The sequence below is a fragment of the Salarias fasciatus genome, chromosome 18 (genome assembly GCF_902148845.1).
Source record: "Salarias fasciatus chromosome 18, fSalaFa1.1, whole genome shotgun sequence".
Taxonomy (NCBI): domain Eukaryota; kingdom Metazoa; phylum Chordata; class Actinopteri; order Blenniiformes; family Blenniidae; genus Salarias; species Salarias fasciatus.
In genome coordinates this window covers 5256238-5274918 of record NC_043762.1, presented here as the reverse complement: position 1 = coordinate 5274918, position 18681 = coordinate 5256238, and the positions used below count along the sequence as shown (strand labels likewise).

General features: G+C 48.1%; 1 protein-coding gene across 1 annotated transcript in view; it reads right to left on the bottom strand.

The window, feature by feature from the left end:
* Nucleotides 1-18681, bottom strand: part of agap3 (ArfGAP with GTPase domain, ankyrin repeat and PH domain 3) — a 104011-nt gene that overhangs the window by 33993 nt on the left and 51337 nt on the right. The window contains exons 12-13 of the mRNA XM_030114722.1: nt 12197-12325; nt 5769-5921 (exon numbers count right to left, since the gene is read on the bottom strand). Of these exons, the coding sequence (XP_029970582.1) occupies nt 5769-5921; nt 12197-12325 (282 nt within the window). The remainder of the gene's footprint in view (nt 1-5768; nt 5922-12196; nt 12326-18681) is intronic.

The window sequence follows — 18681 nt, the reverse complement described above, 5'->3', positions numbered from 1 at the left end:
AGCAGAGACAACAGGATGAATCCAGAACGGCTGCTCGTCTCACCAAAACTCCGCCGGTGTGGAAATTCTTTTATACAAGTGAAAACGAGCCGAGCTTTGCAGAATGTTAACTCTGCAATGCTAAAATTGCTAAAGGAGGTGCGCGATGTTGTTCATTTACCACTAGTAATTTGTTTAAACACCTCAGGGCGAAGCTTGTGGACGAGAGTCTGACGCTGTTGTGCTGGAAAAAAGAAAACTCCGGCAGCAACTCGACGGCAAACTCTGCAGAAGACCGAGACACTGAAGAGCAGAGATCCGAGAGCAGCACAAATAACACGAGCAACTCTTTAAACTCAGGGGTTTTTCTATCTTTGACTTTAGTTCATAAAAAAATCATTAAAATTAGTACATTTAAAAACCTTAGTTTATGTAAAGTGTAAAACTCAGAGAAATTGTTTTATCTTGCACTTAATTTCATTTAAATAAGTGCAAACTCAGAGTTGCTTGTTTTATTTTTCAGACTATTATTTTGGACTTAAACGTAGTGGCTGGGCTGCCTTTTTATTGGAAATAAAATTAATTTTCAAAAATAATCTCATTGCATTATTTTACATTTTATGTATATAAAGTATCGGTATGCAAGTATCGGTATCGGTGAGTACTGAAGATGAAGTACTCGTACTTGGTATCGGTCTGAAAAAAAGTGGTATCGCACATCCCTAATTATTAGCTTACCGAGACGACGGTCCCTCTTGATCTTTGTCACGAGCCACGACGTGCTTCCTTTTCAGGTGCTCATGCATCGCAGTTGTGCTGCCGTGGAAGGCAGATACTGCATTGCACACTTTTCTCTGACGTTTTCTTGTAATGCTCCCACACTTTTGAGCTCCGCTGCTGCCGGGTAGCCATGACACCAGTCTGGTGTTGTCGCGGCTGACACGACTGCGCATGTGTGTCAAATACAGCGAGGCAGACGCAGCAGTGGAAGGTACCGCAGCAGTTTCGAGACAAAAACAAACATTAAAAAAAAAAAACCCCGACGCATCGACTATTAAATTAGTTGTCGATGATTTTAATAGTCGACATAATCGTGATTAATCGACTAATCGTGGCAGCCCTATAACCAACCAAACAACCAACCATTCAAAAAACCAACCAACCCACTAACCAACCAGTCAACCAACCAACCAAGAAATCAACCAAAAAACCAACCAGTCAAAAAAAATCAACCAACCAACCCACCCACTAGTCACCCAACCAGTCAATAAACAAGGAAACCCACTAACTAACCAACCAGTCAAAAAAAAAAAACAACCAACCAACCAAGAAATCAACCAAACAACCAACCAGTCCAAAAAAAAAAAAAAAAAAAATCAACCAACCCACCCTCTAGCCAACCAACCAGTCAATAAACCAGGAAACTCACTCACCAACCAACCAGTCAAAAAAACCAACCAACCAGCAAAGAAATCAACCAAACAACCAATCAGACAAAAAAAAAAATCAACCAGCCCACCCACTAACCAACCAACTAGTCAAAAAAAGGTAACCCACTAACCAATCAACCAACCAGTCAAGAAACCAGCCAACCATCAACTAGTGAAGAAACTAACCCAGTAACCAACCAACCAGTCAAAAAAACAACGAACAAACCAACCCACTGACCAACCCAATCAATAAGCCAACATACCCACGAACCAACCAAACAACCAAACAGTCAGGAGACCAACCAACTAAACAACCAGTCAAAACAACACCCAAACAAACAACCAACCAACCCACTAACCAACCAACCAAATAGTAAAGAAACCAACCCACCTACTAGCCAACCAACCAGTCAAGAACCAACCACCCTCAAAACAGACCTACCAAACAACCAGTCAAGAAATCAACAAAACCACCCACTAGCCAACCAACCAATAAATAAACCAAACAACCCACTAACCAACCAACCAACCAACCAACCAACCAACCAGTCAAGAAACCAACAAAATCACTAACCAAACAAACCTATTAAAGAAAAACAAACAGCTAACCAGTGAAGAAACCAATCCACTGCCTAACCTATCAATCAGCTAAGAAACCAACCCCCCCAATAACAACCAACCAGTCAAAAACAACAAACTCACCAATCATTCAACCAGTGAAGAAACCAACCCAATAACCAAACAACCAGACAGGAAACCAACCAAGCCACTAACCAACTAATCCATCAACCAGTCAAAACCAACCAACCAGCCAACTAATCAGTCAAAAAAACCAACCAACCAACCAACCAACCAACCAACCACGAGGGACCACGGGCTCAGGGCGGACGTCAGGACAAGAGCTGACGTCTAACCCTCGCCAGCAAGGCCCATGTCATGCTCACCATACATAGTGCAACTCTGATCAGCTTTCATGTCACTTGATGTCTCTGTTTATTGCGCCCCTTTTGGCCAATTTTGACCAAAGTTAACACACAGCCTCTGGCTGACTTCAGACAGAAGTGAATTGAGTTCAATGTTGATAACTCTGATGTTTTAACCATACATAAACTACTATGAAAAGAGTAAATTATTCATAGATTATGCAGTTTCCCATCCTTCTTTCAGACACCATATTCCTACCATGAGTTGCTGCTTGGTTTTTTTTCATGTTAGGTCACTGAACAGACAGAAACAATGCTCCACAGATGATGCTCACAAGCAGTAACTCCATCGTGTGGCGAAGTTGGGGTACTACACCTAACATGAACCATGAATTGTTTAGTCAAAAGTTTTGGAGTGTTTTATGAGCAGTAGTGGGCGTGGCCTATGTCACATGACGCCACTGTATGAAGCGAACACGCTGAAATAAAGTTTAGGAAGATATGATTTAAAATGTGAACATTACAGGTCAAAATGCATTTCTATGAGTTACAGCGCCACCTAGTGGCCAATGTTCGCCATATTGGGCTTATACACCCACAGTTGCATGACAACCAAGGATGTCAGGGTTGTTGGTGTTAGCATTCATTATGACCGAAATACGCAAAAGTTTGTGTTTAGCTAGCTAGCTAGTAAAGTTTAGTCAAGAATAATTTGCGCATATTTTGTCAGCAAAATTCTTTTGATGACTTTAGACTGGATCCTATTGAAGATTTTATCTGCTAAGTTTCGTGTGAATAACCAGTCAAAAAAAAAAGAAAAAAACAACTAAGCCACTAACCAACTAGTCAAAAAATCAACTATCCCACCAACCAACCAGTGACTAAATCAACCAACCAGCCAGTCAAGAAATAACCAACCAACCATACTTATTACATCTCCATGCAGAAATTCCTTCTTCCACAATGACTCACTGACCCTGCTGCCCCAGTAAAGCATTGTAGGGTGCCAATTGGGGTCAAGGGTCATGCTCGGGGACCCCCAGTGGTAACATGTCAGCTGCTGGAATCAAACCTGTGAATGTCTGATCCCATGTCTCGTCCTCTGGGGCCACCACAGCACAAAACCTAATACAGCATGGCAGCTAGACCACTGAGATCCATCCTACAGGGGGCGCCGCAGACATGATCCACATCACTGAGATCTATTCTACAGCGGGCGCCGCAGACTTGGTCCAGATCACTGACAGACTTGAGGACTGAGCTTTGAAAAAACTGAGAGAGTAATAAGGTCAGAATGGTGTGTGAGGCTGGATTGTGTGTGGCGGCTTTTCATCATCATCACATTAATGAAGTGAGGAGTAAGTGAGGAGAGTGTGAGCAGAGCATGCTTCCTGCTCTGTGCTGTCACACTTTAAATGATGTTGCAGCAACAGTTCCTCCCTGCTGCATCCTACACGTCCCAAAATGATTCCTCACCTTAAAGACGCTCACGCTGTTTTGATTTATGATGCTTCACAACTACTAAAATTCAATTCCCGCCGCCTTGCCTGCCTCTGATTGCCCCGTAAATGAGATAAACTGATAGCAATTTATTGAAGGATGCGGGCTGCGCTCCGCCTGCTGCTCCGCCAGCAGCTGCTCACGTCCTGAGTCGGCTGCTGCTCATATTTAAGTCTGTATTCCAGAGCAGAACAGACAAGCTGATGCTAATGGAACCGCCGCCGACACTCAGACAGGAAGCTGCGCGTGTGTGTGATGATGTGAAAAGTACTCAGATTACTCTCACGCCTCCCGCAGCAGTCACACCTGACACGGCGACGTCGGCCGTCACTCACCCGACAAGCTTTGCATCCCATAATACTCATTTCAAGGCTGTGTGGGGTGTTCCACAGGGGCCTGTGCAGGGACCACACACGCACACACACACACACACACAACTGATGCTTCAGTTGAGCCTCCTGATGATGCTGCATAGGAAAAAGGAGGAGCAGAATGAGGAGCAGACAGGAGGAGGCAGGAGGAGGCAGGAGGAGGCAGGAGGAGGCAGGAGGAGACAGGAGGAGGCAGGAGGAGGCAGGAGGAGGCAGGAGGAGGCAGGAGGAGGCATGAAGAGGCAGGAGGAGGCCGGAGGAGGCAGGAGGAGGCAGGAGGAGGCAGGAGGAGGCATGAAGAGGCAGGAGGAGGCAGGAGGAGGCAGGAGGAGGCAGGAGGAGGCAGGAGGAGGCAGGAGGAGGCAGGAGGAGCAGACAGGAGCAGACAGGAGGAGGCAGGAGGAGGCAGGAGGAGGCAGGAGGAGGCAGGAGGAGGCAGGAGGAGCAGACAGGAGGAGGCAGGAGGAGGCAGGAGGAGGCAGGAGGAGGCAGGAGGAGGCAGGAGGAGGCAGGAGGAGCAGACAGGAGGAGGCAGGAGGAGGCAGGAGGAGGCAGGAGGAGGCAGGAGGAGGCAGGAGGAGGCAGGAGGAGCTGTCAGTGTGAGTGATAAAAGGTGTAATGATTATAAATGCGGAGCTGCATTCAGGAGGCGTCACATCTTTGTTGTTGTTGTATCAATCATGTTGATTGATCGAGGCTCTGCTTCACATCACTTTATGACTCTGAAAGGCGTCGCAGTGTTTTCACAGAGACGTCCAATTAGAGAGCTCCATTCATCACCGGACGCCACAATCACTATGAACTGGGAGGAGAGGCTGAAGCCACTGCCTGCTGAGCGAGCGCGCGCGCACGCACGCACGCACGCACGCACGCACGCACACACACACACACACACACACACACACACACACACACACACACACACACACACACACACACACACAGGGTGACACAAAGAGGGGGACACAGACTGACACACACACACAGAGTACTCATGGAATAGATTACATCAGATTTGAGTAGTTTAGATATTAGATTAGATTATATTAGAGTAGATTACATATTAATTTAGATTACATTAGATTAGAAAAGATTACAGTAGATTAGATATTAAATTATATTATAGTAGATTAGATTAGATATTAGTTTAGAGTAGAATAGAGTAGATTAGATATTAGATCAGATTAGAGTAGATTGGATTATAGTAGAATAGAGTAGATTAGATATTAGATCAGATTAGAGTAGATTGGATTATAGTAGAATAGAGTAGATTAGATATTAGATCAGATTAGAGTAGATTGGATTATAGTAGAATAGAGTAGATTAGATATTAGATTAGATTAAATTAGATTAGATTAGAGTAGAGTAGAATAGAGTAAAGGAGTAGAGCAGTGTAGAGCAGTGCAGAGTATGAAACTGCAGTAGTAGATTAGAGCAGTAGATTGTCATCGTCAGCAGAGTGTCAGATTTCGTCACTGGAACAGGACCAGATTATTTTATTGGACGTCCATCATGAAGTCTGTGACTCTCGGACGTCTTCCTTCAGGAACTTGGGGTTTTCTTACCCTCATTTCCGGCTGCCAGGCCCTCCGGTTTGGCGATGCCAGTGCTTTTTTTCCGTCGGTGCTTCTTGCGGTTGGCGTGCGGCGAAGGCGGCGGCTCCAGCTTGGGACTGGTGGCGGTGGCGCCGGGCGCCGCCGGGTCGCTCGTCTCATTGGCTGGAAGAGTGAAGCAGAGAACGTTGGTGTTTCAAAGACTCCCAGAGCGGAGAGGCAGCCCCACTGCACGTCCCTCCACCGAGAGGTCGAAGGTCAATCACAGGTAAACCTCAGCCACACGACGACACACAGCTCCAGTTACCGGATCTGGAACATTCTCTGAGGAGAACATGAAGACACGCTGCAGCTGACAACCGCAGCTGCCCTCAGAACAGGGAATTATGGGAAAGGATGAAGAGCGACAAATACTGATGGTCCAAGGTATGTGTGTGTGTGTGTGTGTGTGTGTGTGTGTGTGTGTGTGTGTGTGTGTGTGTGTGTGTGTGTGTGTGTGTGTGTGTGTGTGTGTGTGTGTGTGTGTGCATGAAGGACAGGTATGAGGCTCCCTGGGAACAAATGGAGAGCGGGGTTGGCCGGCGGCCCCTCTCTGTATGGGTGTGTGGGAGTTTGGCGGCTGAGAGCAGCTCTGTTTCTTGTAAGTGATTTTATAAATGTGATATTAACCTGTGATACCGATAGGGGGGTGGGGGGGTGGGGCGGGGGGGGGGGGGGGGGGGGGGGTCGTCGGCTTGCCATCGCTCTGATTTCCTGACATTTGACATCACTTTCCCTTCTCCCCCCGCGGATGCCATTATGAGTCTGAGAGCGGGGGCTGTCGGGGCCTGGGGGGGTAGGGTGGGGGTAGATGGGCTCCATATTGCTCAGCTCTCAGCTCCCCGTGTGGCTGCTGGCAGCCTCCTCCATTGTCTCCCATCAAAAGCTCATTGTAGTGTAGCGAAGTCCATTCATTTCCCCTCACACTGGCCCAGCCTGGGGGGGGCGGGGGGCGGGGGGGATTATTGGTGTTGTCGTTGCCGGTTGCTGCCCGTGCTGTAATGTGCGGCGCTGTGCCATTAGCCAGTGTACAACATTAGGCCTAATTCGGTCATTACCTTTAGGGAGATTGGGGGGGAGCAGAGAGAGAGAGGGAGGGAGAGAGAGAGATGGGCTCAGCGGGGGGCTGACGACAATGAGGGGGGGCACCTGAGACAGCACACACACACACACACACACACACACACACACTGTTCCTGCTTGTAATCACACTACTTGTGACTTCGACAGTAATCAGATTACTTCAGATGGAACTGACTCTATTCACATTACTATAATCCCTGTGTTGTATTCAGATTACATGGGCAGTAATCACTGTTGTAATCGGATTACCTGAACTGTAATCACTGTGTTGTAATCAGATTACCATTTTGTAATCAGATTACCTGGACTGTATTCACATGGCGTTACGATTCAGTCAGTCAGATTTGTGCGTGTGTGTGCGTGTGTGTGTGTGTGTGTGTGAGTGTGTGTGTGTGTGTGTGTGTGTGTGTTGTGAACGGCAGCAAGCAGCCACACATGTAGCGGCTCCTCGTCGAGGCGTCTGTTTCAATTTCCCTGCTCTCCTCCAACAGCCCCCCTGAGACCAGTCATTAGCTGGCTCAGACAGCTGGGGGGGGGGCGCGCTCCCTCCCCCCTCCACGCTGCCGTCTGTCCGTATGGCAGCTCCGACATGACAGAAAGCATTTGTTTAATGTCGCTGGAGGTTAAACCCCCCCGGTCGTGTCATAAACACCTCTAATTATCCATTTCTGCCCCCGAATGTGGTGGAAAGTGACCTAAACCCTCGGCGGGGCCACGGGCACCTCCCTTTGTCTGCAGAGGCACGGCACTGCAGCTGTAATCACATTACTTCTGGTTGTAGTGACTCGACTTCTCACTGTAATCACATTACTTCTGAAAGACATCACTGAACGTTCTACTCAGCAGGAACAACGGTCACTTCCAGAGGACCCAACAGTTCTGCAAAAGCAAGACCCCTGTAGACCCCTGTAGACCCCTGTAGACCCTGTAGAACTCTGTAGACCCTGTAGAACTCTGTAGACCCCTGTAGACCCCTGTAGAACTCTGTAGAACCCTGTAGACCCCTGTAGACCCCTGTAGAACTCTGTAGACCCCTGTAGACCCCTGTAGACCCTGTAGACCCCTGTAGACCCCTGTAGACCCTGTAGACCCCTGTAGACCCTGTAGAACCCTGTAGACCCTGTAGAACTCTGTAGACCCCTGTAGACCCCTGTAGACCCTGTAGACCCCTGTAGACCCCTGTAGACCCTGTAGAACCCTGTAGACCCCTGTAGACCCCTGTAGACCCCTGTAGACCCTGTAGAACCCTGTAGACCCCTGTAGACCCTGTAGAACTCTGTAGACCCCTGTAGACCCTGTGGAACCCTGTAGAACTCTGTAGACCCCTGTAGACCCCTGTAGACCCCTGTAGACCCTGTAGAACCCTGTAGACCCCTGTAGACCCTGTAGACCCCTGTAGAACCCTGTAGAACCCTGTAGATCCTGTAGAACCCTGTAGACCCCTGTAGAACCCTGTAGACCCTGTAGAACCCTGTAGACCTCTGTAGAACCCTGTAGATCCTGTAGAACCCTGTAGACCCTGTAGACCCCTGTAGAACCCTGTAGAACCCTGTAGATCCTGAAGAACCCTGTAGACCCTGTAGACCTCTGTAGAACCCTGTAGATCCTGTAGAACCCTGTAGACCCCTGTAGAACCCTGTAGAACCCTGTAGAACCCTGTAGATCCTGTAGAACCCTGTAGACCCTGTAGACCCTGTAGACCCCTGTAGAACCCTGTAGAACCCTGTAGATCCTGTAGAACCCTGTAGACCCCTGTAGACCCTGTAGACCCCTGTAGAACCCTGTAGACCCTGTGGACCCTGTAGACCCTGTAGAACCCTGTAGACCCTGTGGAACCCTGTAGACCCTGTAGAACCCTGTAGACCCTGTGGAACCCTGTAGACCCTGTAGAACCCTGTAGACCCTGTAGAACCCTGTAGACCCCTGTAGACCCCTGTAGACCCTGTAGAACCCTGTAGACCACTGTAGACCCTGTGGAACCCTGTAGAACTCTGTAGACCCCTGTAGACCCCTGTAGACCCTGTAGAACCCTGTAGACCCCTGTAGACCCTGTAGACCCCTGTAGAACCCTGTAGAACCCTGTAGATCCTGTAGAACCCTGTAGACCTCTGTAGAACCCTGTAGATCCTGTAGAACCCTGTAGACCCTGTAGACCCTGTAGACCCCTGTAGAACTCTGTAGAACCCTGTAGACCCTGTAGAACCCTGTATACCCTGTAGAACCCTGTAGACCCTGTAGAACCCTGTATACCCTGTAGAACCCTGTAGACCCTGTAGAACCAGGCTCAGAGGAGGAGACCTCCTGCTATTCCAGTTAACGTGAGGGGACAGAAGGAACAGGTCTATGGGTCAGTGGTCAACCCCGTTGGTTCTGGTCCTGGTCTACAGTAACTCCACCAGGAAACGGCAGAGAACTTCTGTGTTGAAGGCCCGAGGTTAAAGTTGCACATGCAGCTCTGAAAGTGCACGGTGCTCGTGCTCATGCACGGTGAGGAGCAGACATGCTGATGCGCAGCTCCACGTGTACGTGGCCTTCATCACCTGGACAGCAGGAAAAGTGCTAGGCTAACCTGTGATTACCCCCCCCCCCCCCCCCCCCCCCCCCCCCCGCCTCCTCACGGGGGTGGGGGTTGAGGAGAGGTTTCATTGTTATTCAAGAGGCTGGGGGTGAGAGCGACCCCTCCACAGCAGCCCTGCCTGTCCTCAATCAGAGCCAACGGCTGCAATTAATGGCAAAAATTAGAAACAATCACCGCCTCCCCCTTATTATCCTCAATTAGAGCGCGCTAATCAAGGCCTGATCGCGCTCTGCTGCTCTCTCCAAACTAAATGTCAAACTTCATTACGGCCCGCCGCAGAAATCAAACGCCCCGCACGCCATCAGCTCACATCGGGAGGCCGTGCTGAAGAGCCTGGAGCTGCAGGGAACCCAACCCACAGTCTGGAAGAGAACCTGGAAGTTAACCCGGGAGCAAGCCGGGGAGTTAACCGGGGAGTTGACCAGGGAGGTAACCTGGGAGCAAGCCAGGGCATGAGCCAGGGAGTTAACCAGGGAGGTAACCAGGGAGTTAACCAGGGAGGTAACCAGGGAGTTAACCAGGAAGTTACTCTGGGGGTTAACCAGGGAGTTAGCCAGGAAGTTAACCTGGGAGCAAGACAAGGCGTTAACCTTGAAAAAACCAGGGAGCTAACCAGGCAGTTAACCAGGGGCTAAACCTGGGAGCTAACATAGGAGTTAACAGACAGTTAACCAGGGAGTTAACCTGGGAGATAACCAGGGAGTTAACCGGGGACTTAAGCTAGTAGCTAACCAGTGGCTTAACCTGGGGGTTAACCAGGAAGTTAACAAGAAAGCTAACCTGGGAGCTAACTGGGGAGTTAACCAGTGAGTCACCTTCGGAGTTACCCTTGGACTTAACCCAGGAGTTAATTGGGGGGGGGGGGGGGGGGGTAACCTGGCAACTAACCAGTGAACTTACTAGTGAATTAACCTGGTAGCTAACCAGTAACTTAAGCTGGTCACTAATCAGTGAGTTAACCAGTGAAATAACCTGTTAACTCAGAGTTCAGTATCAACTACTTGCTGTGTGTGTGTGTGTGTGTGTGTGTGTGTGTGCGCGCGCGTGTGGATTTAATCAGAGCGGTTCTTCAGATCAGATTAAATGTTTCTCAATCATCCTGAAACTGCGGCGTCGATCTGTGAAGCTCATCTCCTCCTGAACCTTCCTCATCCGGACACCTGGGAAGCGGTCCAGTCCAGTGTTAGTGGTAGTTACTTTGCCTAGTAATTAGTTACTTTTAATATACTGTAACTCAGTGACTTTTTTTGGAGAAGTCATAAGTAACTATAATCTTTTATTTTTAAACTCAACACTGCACGCACGCGTACAGACACACACACACACACACACACACACACACACACATTAGAGTGACTGCTTTGATTGTGGTGCTGATGACAGTAAAGGGTGTGTGGTGTATGCGTGTGATATGTACGCGCGCGAGTGTGTGTGTGTGCGTGTGTGTGTGTCTGCGCTGAATTGATGGCTGTGAGGCTCTAAATGAGAGGCGGCGTGCGCCGGTGGAACTGCGATGGCCGCCGCTCACTTGGACTCCAGCGGCGCTCATAAAGTCGCTCTTTAAACTGCCGGGGCCCCCGGGGGGGGGGCTGACGGGGGGAAGGGGGGTGGGGGGCTGACGGGGGAGGGGGGGGTTCGACGGGGGACGGAGGGGGGGCGCCGCCGCCGCACTAATGAGAACTAGCAGAGTGCAAACATGCATGGAAATGACTGTTATTCTGTTGATGTGCATTTAAGTGCTTTTTTACTGCCAACCACAAAGAGAGGGAAATAACTGGTGATGAATGGCTCCCCGAAAAGATCCATTTCCTCCTCGCCACGAAGGAGAGGAGGAGGAGGAGGAGGAGGAGGAGGACGAGGAGGAGGAGGGGGAGGAGGAGGAGGGGGGCGAGTGAGATGCAAGGCGAAGACAGGACGTGTTGAATATATGATCTTATTTTACTGGAGCAGCGGTGGAAAGGAAGACGCCGCCGCCATCAAACTTGAAAGGTCAGAGCGATCATCATTATGAAAATCAGGCGGCTCTGATGGAGGTGAAGCTGGAGCTCGGCAGGCCACGCCCCCTCGCCGGCGCTCGCGCTCTCAAACAGCGAGCGCGTTAATCAGAACGGCGCCCCGCGGTCCAAATGATCGTCAGCCTGAAGCCCCCCTCCCCCCCCCAACCACCAACCCTGTCTGCAGAGCAGGGGTCGCACTGGGGGGGGGATGGGGCAGGGGCAACACAGAAGTGGTAAGGTCAATCCCAAATCCCAAACCTGGGGCTGAGAGTGACCTGTAGTGTGTGTGTGTGTGTGTGTGTGTGTGTGTGTGTGTGTGTGTGTGTGTGTGTGTGTGTGTGTGTGTGTGTGTGTGTGCGTGTGCATATGTGTGGTGTGTGGTGTGTGTGTGTGTGTGTGTGTTGTGTGTGTGTGCGTGTGTGTGTGGTGTGTGTGTGTGTGCGTGGGTGCATGTGTGCATGTGTGTGTGTGTGTTTGTGTGTGTGGTGTGTGTGTGTGTGTGGTGTGTGTGTGTGTGCGTGTGTGTTGTGTGTGTGTGCGTGTGTGTGTGTGGTGTGTGTGCGTGTGTGTGTGTGTGGTGTGTGTGTGTGTGTGTGTGTGTGTATGTGTGGTGTGTGTGTATGTGTGGTGTGTGTGTGTGTGTGTGTGTGTGTGTGTGTGTATGTGTGTGTGTGTGTGTGTGTGTGTGTGTGTGTGTGTGTGTGTGTGTGTGTGTGTGACGTGTGTTTTTGCGTGTCACTCACCTCCGCCGCTCACCGCCTCGTTCCACTGCTCGGTGCTGGACATGGAGAAGGAGCGCTGATGTGCGACGGCATCTTTCCCTGTGAACATGGAGCCGCTCTGCAGAGAGGAGCTGCTGCTGGAGTGAGGAGCTGAACACACACGCACACACATACACACACAGACAGACAGACACACACACACACATACACACACACAAACAGACACACACAGACACACAGTCAGACGCTGCAGTTGCCATTTTATTCTCCTCAATCTAACAAAAAGCCGTCAGGAAGTGATAATGATGTCATCAAGTTAACAGTTTTGGGTAGTTTGTGAAGCAAACACACACACACACACACACACACACACACACACACACACACACACACACACACACACACACACACACACACACACACACACACACACACACACTCCCTCTGCCTTTAATTAGCCCTTAATTAACAAGATACACTCTGAACGCTCATTATCTCTCCTCTTCCCTCTGACTGCCTCATCCATCTCCTCCGCCGTCAGCAGCCGCTCGCTCCCCGACTTCCAATCAGGCGAGCCGCGGACGCCCGCCTCTCTTTACTAATTCATGGAGCCGGCAGCACAGCGTGGGGTCCTTCCCTCCTGCTCGCCACCATCGGCTCCCCTGCCTCTGAAGAGAAGACGCCCGTGAAGCTCCAGACACCAGACCCGGCTGACAGGCTGAACGTCCAGAGACCGTCCTCCAGTCAGCTGCTGCTCCTCAGCTCCAACTACTGGAACTGAGGGAACTCCAGGCTTCTGGTACTGAAGGAACTCCGGGTTGCTGGAACCGAAGGTTCCTGCAACTAAATGTTTGTAGAACTATAGGGTCGTGTAAATGAAGGTTGCTGGTACTATAGGTTGAAGGAACTAAATGTTACTGGGACTAATGGTTTCTAGAACTAAAGGTTGTTGGAAGAAAAGGTTGCTGGTACTAAATGTTCCTGGAACCATAGGTTTCTGGAAATAAAGGTTCCTGGTACTCAAGGTTCTTTGGACTAAAGGTTACTTGAAATAAAGGTACCTTGTCCTAAAGGTTACTGGAACTAACGGTTCTTGGTATTTTTCTTGGTAGTTTTCTGGAACTAAGGGTTACAGAAACTAAAGGCTATAGGAAGCAAAGGTTCCAGGAACTAGTGTCTTGAAACTAAAGGTTCCTTGAGCTTAAGGTAACTGATGCTCAAGATTCCTGGAACAAAAGGTGCCTGGTGTGTAAAGTTCCTGGAATTAAAATATACCTGGTGCTAAAGGTTCCTGGAACTACGCAGGGTTTTTTTTTTTTTTAATCCTAATATATTTTGGCAGACACCGTTTCCTAGTTGTGAGTGCACGTATACTTTCAGTCTGGTTTCAGTCTCTATTCCTCTATAAATCCAAATGAAGCCTAATTCCGCTCTAAAATGACCACGTAAACGTCTGAAAAAGTTTATTCAGATTTAAGCTAAAATCCGAATAGACCGGCGGGTTTATTCTCACTTGGAAGCGGAATTATATGCCATTTAGACACGGCTTCATTCTGGTCGTTCTGTGCATGCTCCGTCGTGATGACGCAATATTCCAAGATGGCCGCGGCCAGTCCGCGTTTTGACTCGTGCAGAGACGATTTATTTAACGACAGTTTTAGAAGAATTGGATATAAAGAAAGGAGTGGATCGACGGGCGCTTAACAACGTGGACATTTTCAAATCTGTAGTGTCAAAGTAAATTGAGAAAGAAAGAAGAGAAAAACGCTGTTTACTTCAGAAGACGTCAGTACGTCACTGTCCAATCAGAACGCTTTGCTGACCCCAGCGCGAGAAAGGATTTAATTTAATGTTTCCCATGTAAACACCAAGCTCATGAATATAATTCTGAATTACTTTATTCCAAATTAAATAAACCATGTAACCACACTCAATGTTTCATGAGTGAGGCTCCAGATGATGAGATCATTTTGTTGGTTTAATTTGTCGTTCGTCCTGTCCCGGTGCACGCCACGTGTCTTCACATCTGGGATCTGTTGTGGAAAACGTCCCAGTGCATTAAACCAAACACACCGATCGCCAGCGGAAATGCAGTGTTTGGGAAATAGAGGCAGGTGCGCAATTACGCACTGCTGAGGGAAATCTCCGGTCATTCGCTGATAGAAGCTCTTCTTCTGAGCTGTTCTGTATCGCTAAATATTTAGCAGAAGAACACAAAACTAAACCACCGCCGCTCTGTCTTCTTCCTGGTACTGCGGACCACCGCTCAATCTCTTAGAAGTACGCAGTACCGGACTGGACCCAAGCGGTCCACACCGACTTACTTTCACCCCTGACTAAAGGTTTCCAGAACTAAAGGTGCCTGAAACTAAATGTTTCTGGTGCTACAAATTCCTGGAACTAAACGATCGGGAAATCCCGACACTCGACGTGCCAAACCACGAGATGAGGGTTAGGCATGTCGAGTGTCGGGATATCCTAATTCTCCACAACTTTAAGAGGAAGGGGTAGGAGTGGGATTGGCCCTAAAGTTTCCTGGTGCTAAAGGTTAGTGGAACCAAAGGTTCCCAGGTGTAAAGGTTCCTGTAACTAAAGGTTCCTGGTACTCAAGATTCCTTGTACTTAAAGGTGCATTAAGGAGTTTTTCAACTTTAAAAATACTTATTTTCCACCATAAATATGTTACAAATATTTAATGATGTGTACAATGTGCCCTGACATATTCATTGTAAGTACCGCTAACAGCGTTAAATTGTCACTTGAAAGTTGCAGTGCCAGTCCGGCACCAGAATTTTTTTGGGGAGAATTTGAGATGATGTGACGTTATGCAAGCTCCCGCTGACCTGATATCCTTAAGTTTCGTTTTGTCCGCCATTACTCCGCCAGATGCTTAGCGAGCAACAACTGAGCAGTATTGAGGATGGATCTTCCAGAAAGTAAGAAAAGACCGGCTTCTAGCACTGCCACAGCTCCAGCACAGACCCCACCAGGCAAAAGAAACTTAAATTTTGCTTGAGCGCTGCTAAAAGAGTGAGGAAGGAGTTCCCCTCTTCCGTGCACGTACATGAATGCAAGGCACAGGCAGTGTTTCACTAAGATGCAGTTACGCCCAAGGCCTGCAGGGGCCGTTGATTCATATAAAACGTGCAAACTCCTTAATGCACCTTTAAGGTTCATGGTACTGAAGGTTGCTGGTACTAAAGGTTCCTTGACATTTCTGGAACTAAAGGATCCTGGAGCGTTTCCTGGTGCTAAAGGTTAGTGGTACTAAAGGTTCCCAGTAGTGAAGGTTCTTGAAACTAAAGGTTCCAGATACTGAATCTTTCTAGCTTTAATAGGTTCCTAGAACTAAATGCTCCTTGTATTAAAGGTTCCTGGTACTGAAGGTTTCTGATACTGATGGTTCCTGTATACTAAGGTCTTGGGTACTGAAGGTTCCTGGAACCAAAAGTTCCTGGTACCGAAGGTTGATGGGACTTAAAATTCCTGCTAATTAAGGTCCCAGGTCCTGAAGGTTCCCGGTAATTAAGGTTTCTGGTGCTGAAGGTTCCCAGTACTAACCAGGACCCTGCTCTGCTTCTTATGTTTCTGCTCTGCAGCTGTTGAAAAGTTGAGGCTCTGTTTGTTTCTTCTTCTCTGGTTCTCGATGTGCGCTCATCCTTCAGGTAGCACACATCAGGGCCTTTCATGCAATAATTAGCAGAGAATATCAGTTTGTGATTGAGGTGACAATAACAGAAAATATAGTGTGTGTCTGGTGTGTAAAGTAAACTAAGCGGCACGGGTGCTTGTTAGGATAATATGTCCTACTCATTATCTGGAGTAATAAGTGTATCAAATTCACATAATCATGTCTAATTAGTATCAGTAATTATCTTGTTGGGCCCGGGAATATTAATCTTCAGCTCCCAGAGGGGGAGGGAGAACATCGCAGCCAGAACGGGAGAGAGAGCGAGGGAATCATGCTGAGGAGCGCCGGCTAAATTAGCACGCTGAAATCAGAGCGGAGGAGGAGGAGGACGAGGGGGAGAGCAGAGAAGAACACGGAAAAGTTTGTTTTTCAGAGAGATGGATGAGCGGAGCCTCGGAGGTGAGGAGTGGACCAAGAGCTGAATTTGCGGCGTCGATCCTCAAACCGATGCTGCGCTCAGGGTCTTTCGAACGTTTCACGTTTTGTCGTCACAAAGTTTAACAGGCGACAACAGAGAACTGCCAGCTAACTTGGTGGGAGATTTAAAATTCAACAATCAGGTCTAATTGTCAGATTGGATGCTAATGAAGAATGAATTAAACATGGCTGCATCCATCAGTCCCCACAGACCACTCCTGCATAACGGGGACGATAATGTAATTACAGTGCAGAAATAATCAGCTTGTGGCGTCAACGGAGCAACCAGGCCGACAAAAGACCGCCAACGTACGCCAAGGGATTACCAACGGATCCCAGCATACCACCATCGGCTCACCAACAAACCGTGGATGACCCATCAACGTACCTCCAATGGATAACTACCGGATCCCAGCATACCACTAGTGATGTGCCAATTTACGATATAATCGCGATTTACGATACTGCACAGCCGAGATGATCATATCTCGTCATGTACAGCATATCGTCTGTTTCGTTTGGAGACAAGCCCGTTACTGAAACAGACAGCTATTGGTCTTAGCCAAGGTGTCAAAGCCTCTGCAGCAAAATGTACTACTAACCACCACAAAGTCCCACATCCATAGAAAACCCTTAAAGTAAGTAATTTTATGCCAGGATGATAAAAACGAGGCATTAACGCGTTTGGCCCGACGGACACTGTACCGCCCCCCTCAGCTACAACTCCCGACACAAAACGCAACAGAACCAGAGATCCGTCTGCTCCACCCCAACATAGAAAAGCTGCACTTTAAGATGACGGCAGGCAGCATATTCTCTGAGCCGACCGTCTCCCATCAGGGGCGAAAAAAACCCGAAACCCAGCTTCACATTTCACAGGCAGCACCTCAGATCGCACACTTCACCAAATCTCAAAGATATTGAAACAAAACACAACATATTTTATTTTCTTACCGCTTTGTGGTCATTTTCCTTCCATCCACGCTCCTCTGACCAAAAATAACCTCACAATCGTCTGGAGTAGTGAAAGAGCGTCATGCGCCTGAATGTTTATGCGCTGCCCCTTGTCGCCATCTTGTGGGCTTGTCGTTAATCTTGGGAGTTTAAATAAAGTTTGTTGACGTTCTACGTCTGGCGAGCTTTCGAACGATATGTTACACGCGACTGAGGCATCATCCAGCTGGGAGACATCTTCGAGCGTAACCGCAGGAGCGCCGCCGCCATCTTGGATCTATGACGCAGCGGTGCGCACTGCAGAGCCAGACGCACGCCAATGGCAATGTTTCTGTGATTTATTTATTTGGCAATTTTTTTATTCTGAAACATGCACATTTATCTTTATTGGGCGTTTCTACAGCTCATTGCACATTCTTGATGTGTTTACATGTTGCAAAGGGGATTTTTTTTTTTTGTTTTCCCTGTGACATAATTGGCTATTTTTGTATGATTATATATTATTATAAATTTATTTCAGTTGGAAACTAAATGTTAAGGCTCAGTCATTTATTAAAATGTATTATATACTGTGCATAATTATAAGCTTTTGCACAAAAACTGTGGCTAAATGTCAGAGCCAAAGGGCGCATTGTTTATATCCAGACTCCTGTAGTGGAAATTTAAAGTATTTAAAAGTCAGATTCCTTTCAAATAAGTTAAAAAAACACATTAGTATAGTTTGGCACAGGTTGGTCTCCAAATGGAGGGTTCGCCCGGTTCTATCCAAACTAAACACTTCATAAAATCTCTGCTTTGCGCTGTTCTCATGTCAGTCATGTCAGTCAGTGGCAGCATGATGGCTGCTTCACTGTCATCATGGGGTTTTTCAATGTGGAATCTGAAAAAAAAAATAGGCGAGAGTAAAAGTTTCATTTTTTCCTCGACTTTATCAAAATTTGCTCAGGCATGTTAAAATCCACAGTGTTGTTGATAGATTTCACAGTGTTTTTGGGCATTTTCAATAGTATTAAAAGCTAGGCGCCAATATCGTGATAATATTGTGAATCGTGATATTTTAGGCCACCAATATCGTGATATCAAATTTGCATATCGGCACATGCCTACATACCACCATCGGATCACCAACATACCGTGAATGACCCGCCAACGTACCTCCAATGGTCTACCAACATACCGCCAACGCAGCGCCAATGGACCATCAACATACAACTAATTGAGAAGACCTACAGTATACTGGATTACTGGACCGCCAGGACCAGGACTGAGACGAACTGAACCAGAAACTCTGTTCTCAACAACACATTAAAATAAATCCTTCATTAGCTTGTTTTCCAGCAATTAACATAAATGAATAAGCCAAAATCACAGTTAAAAGAGAAGGTGGAGCGCGGGGGGGGGGGGGGGGGGGGGGGGGGAGAAGGAGAGGAGGAGTGGGGGGGAG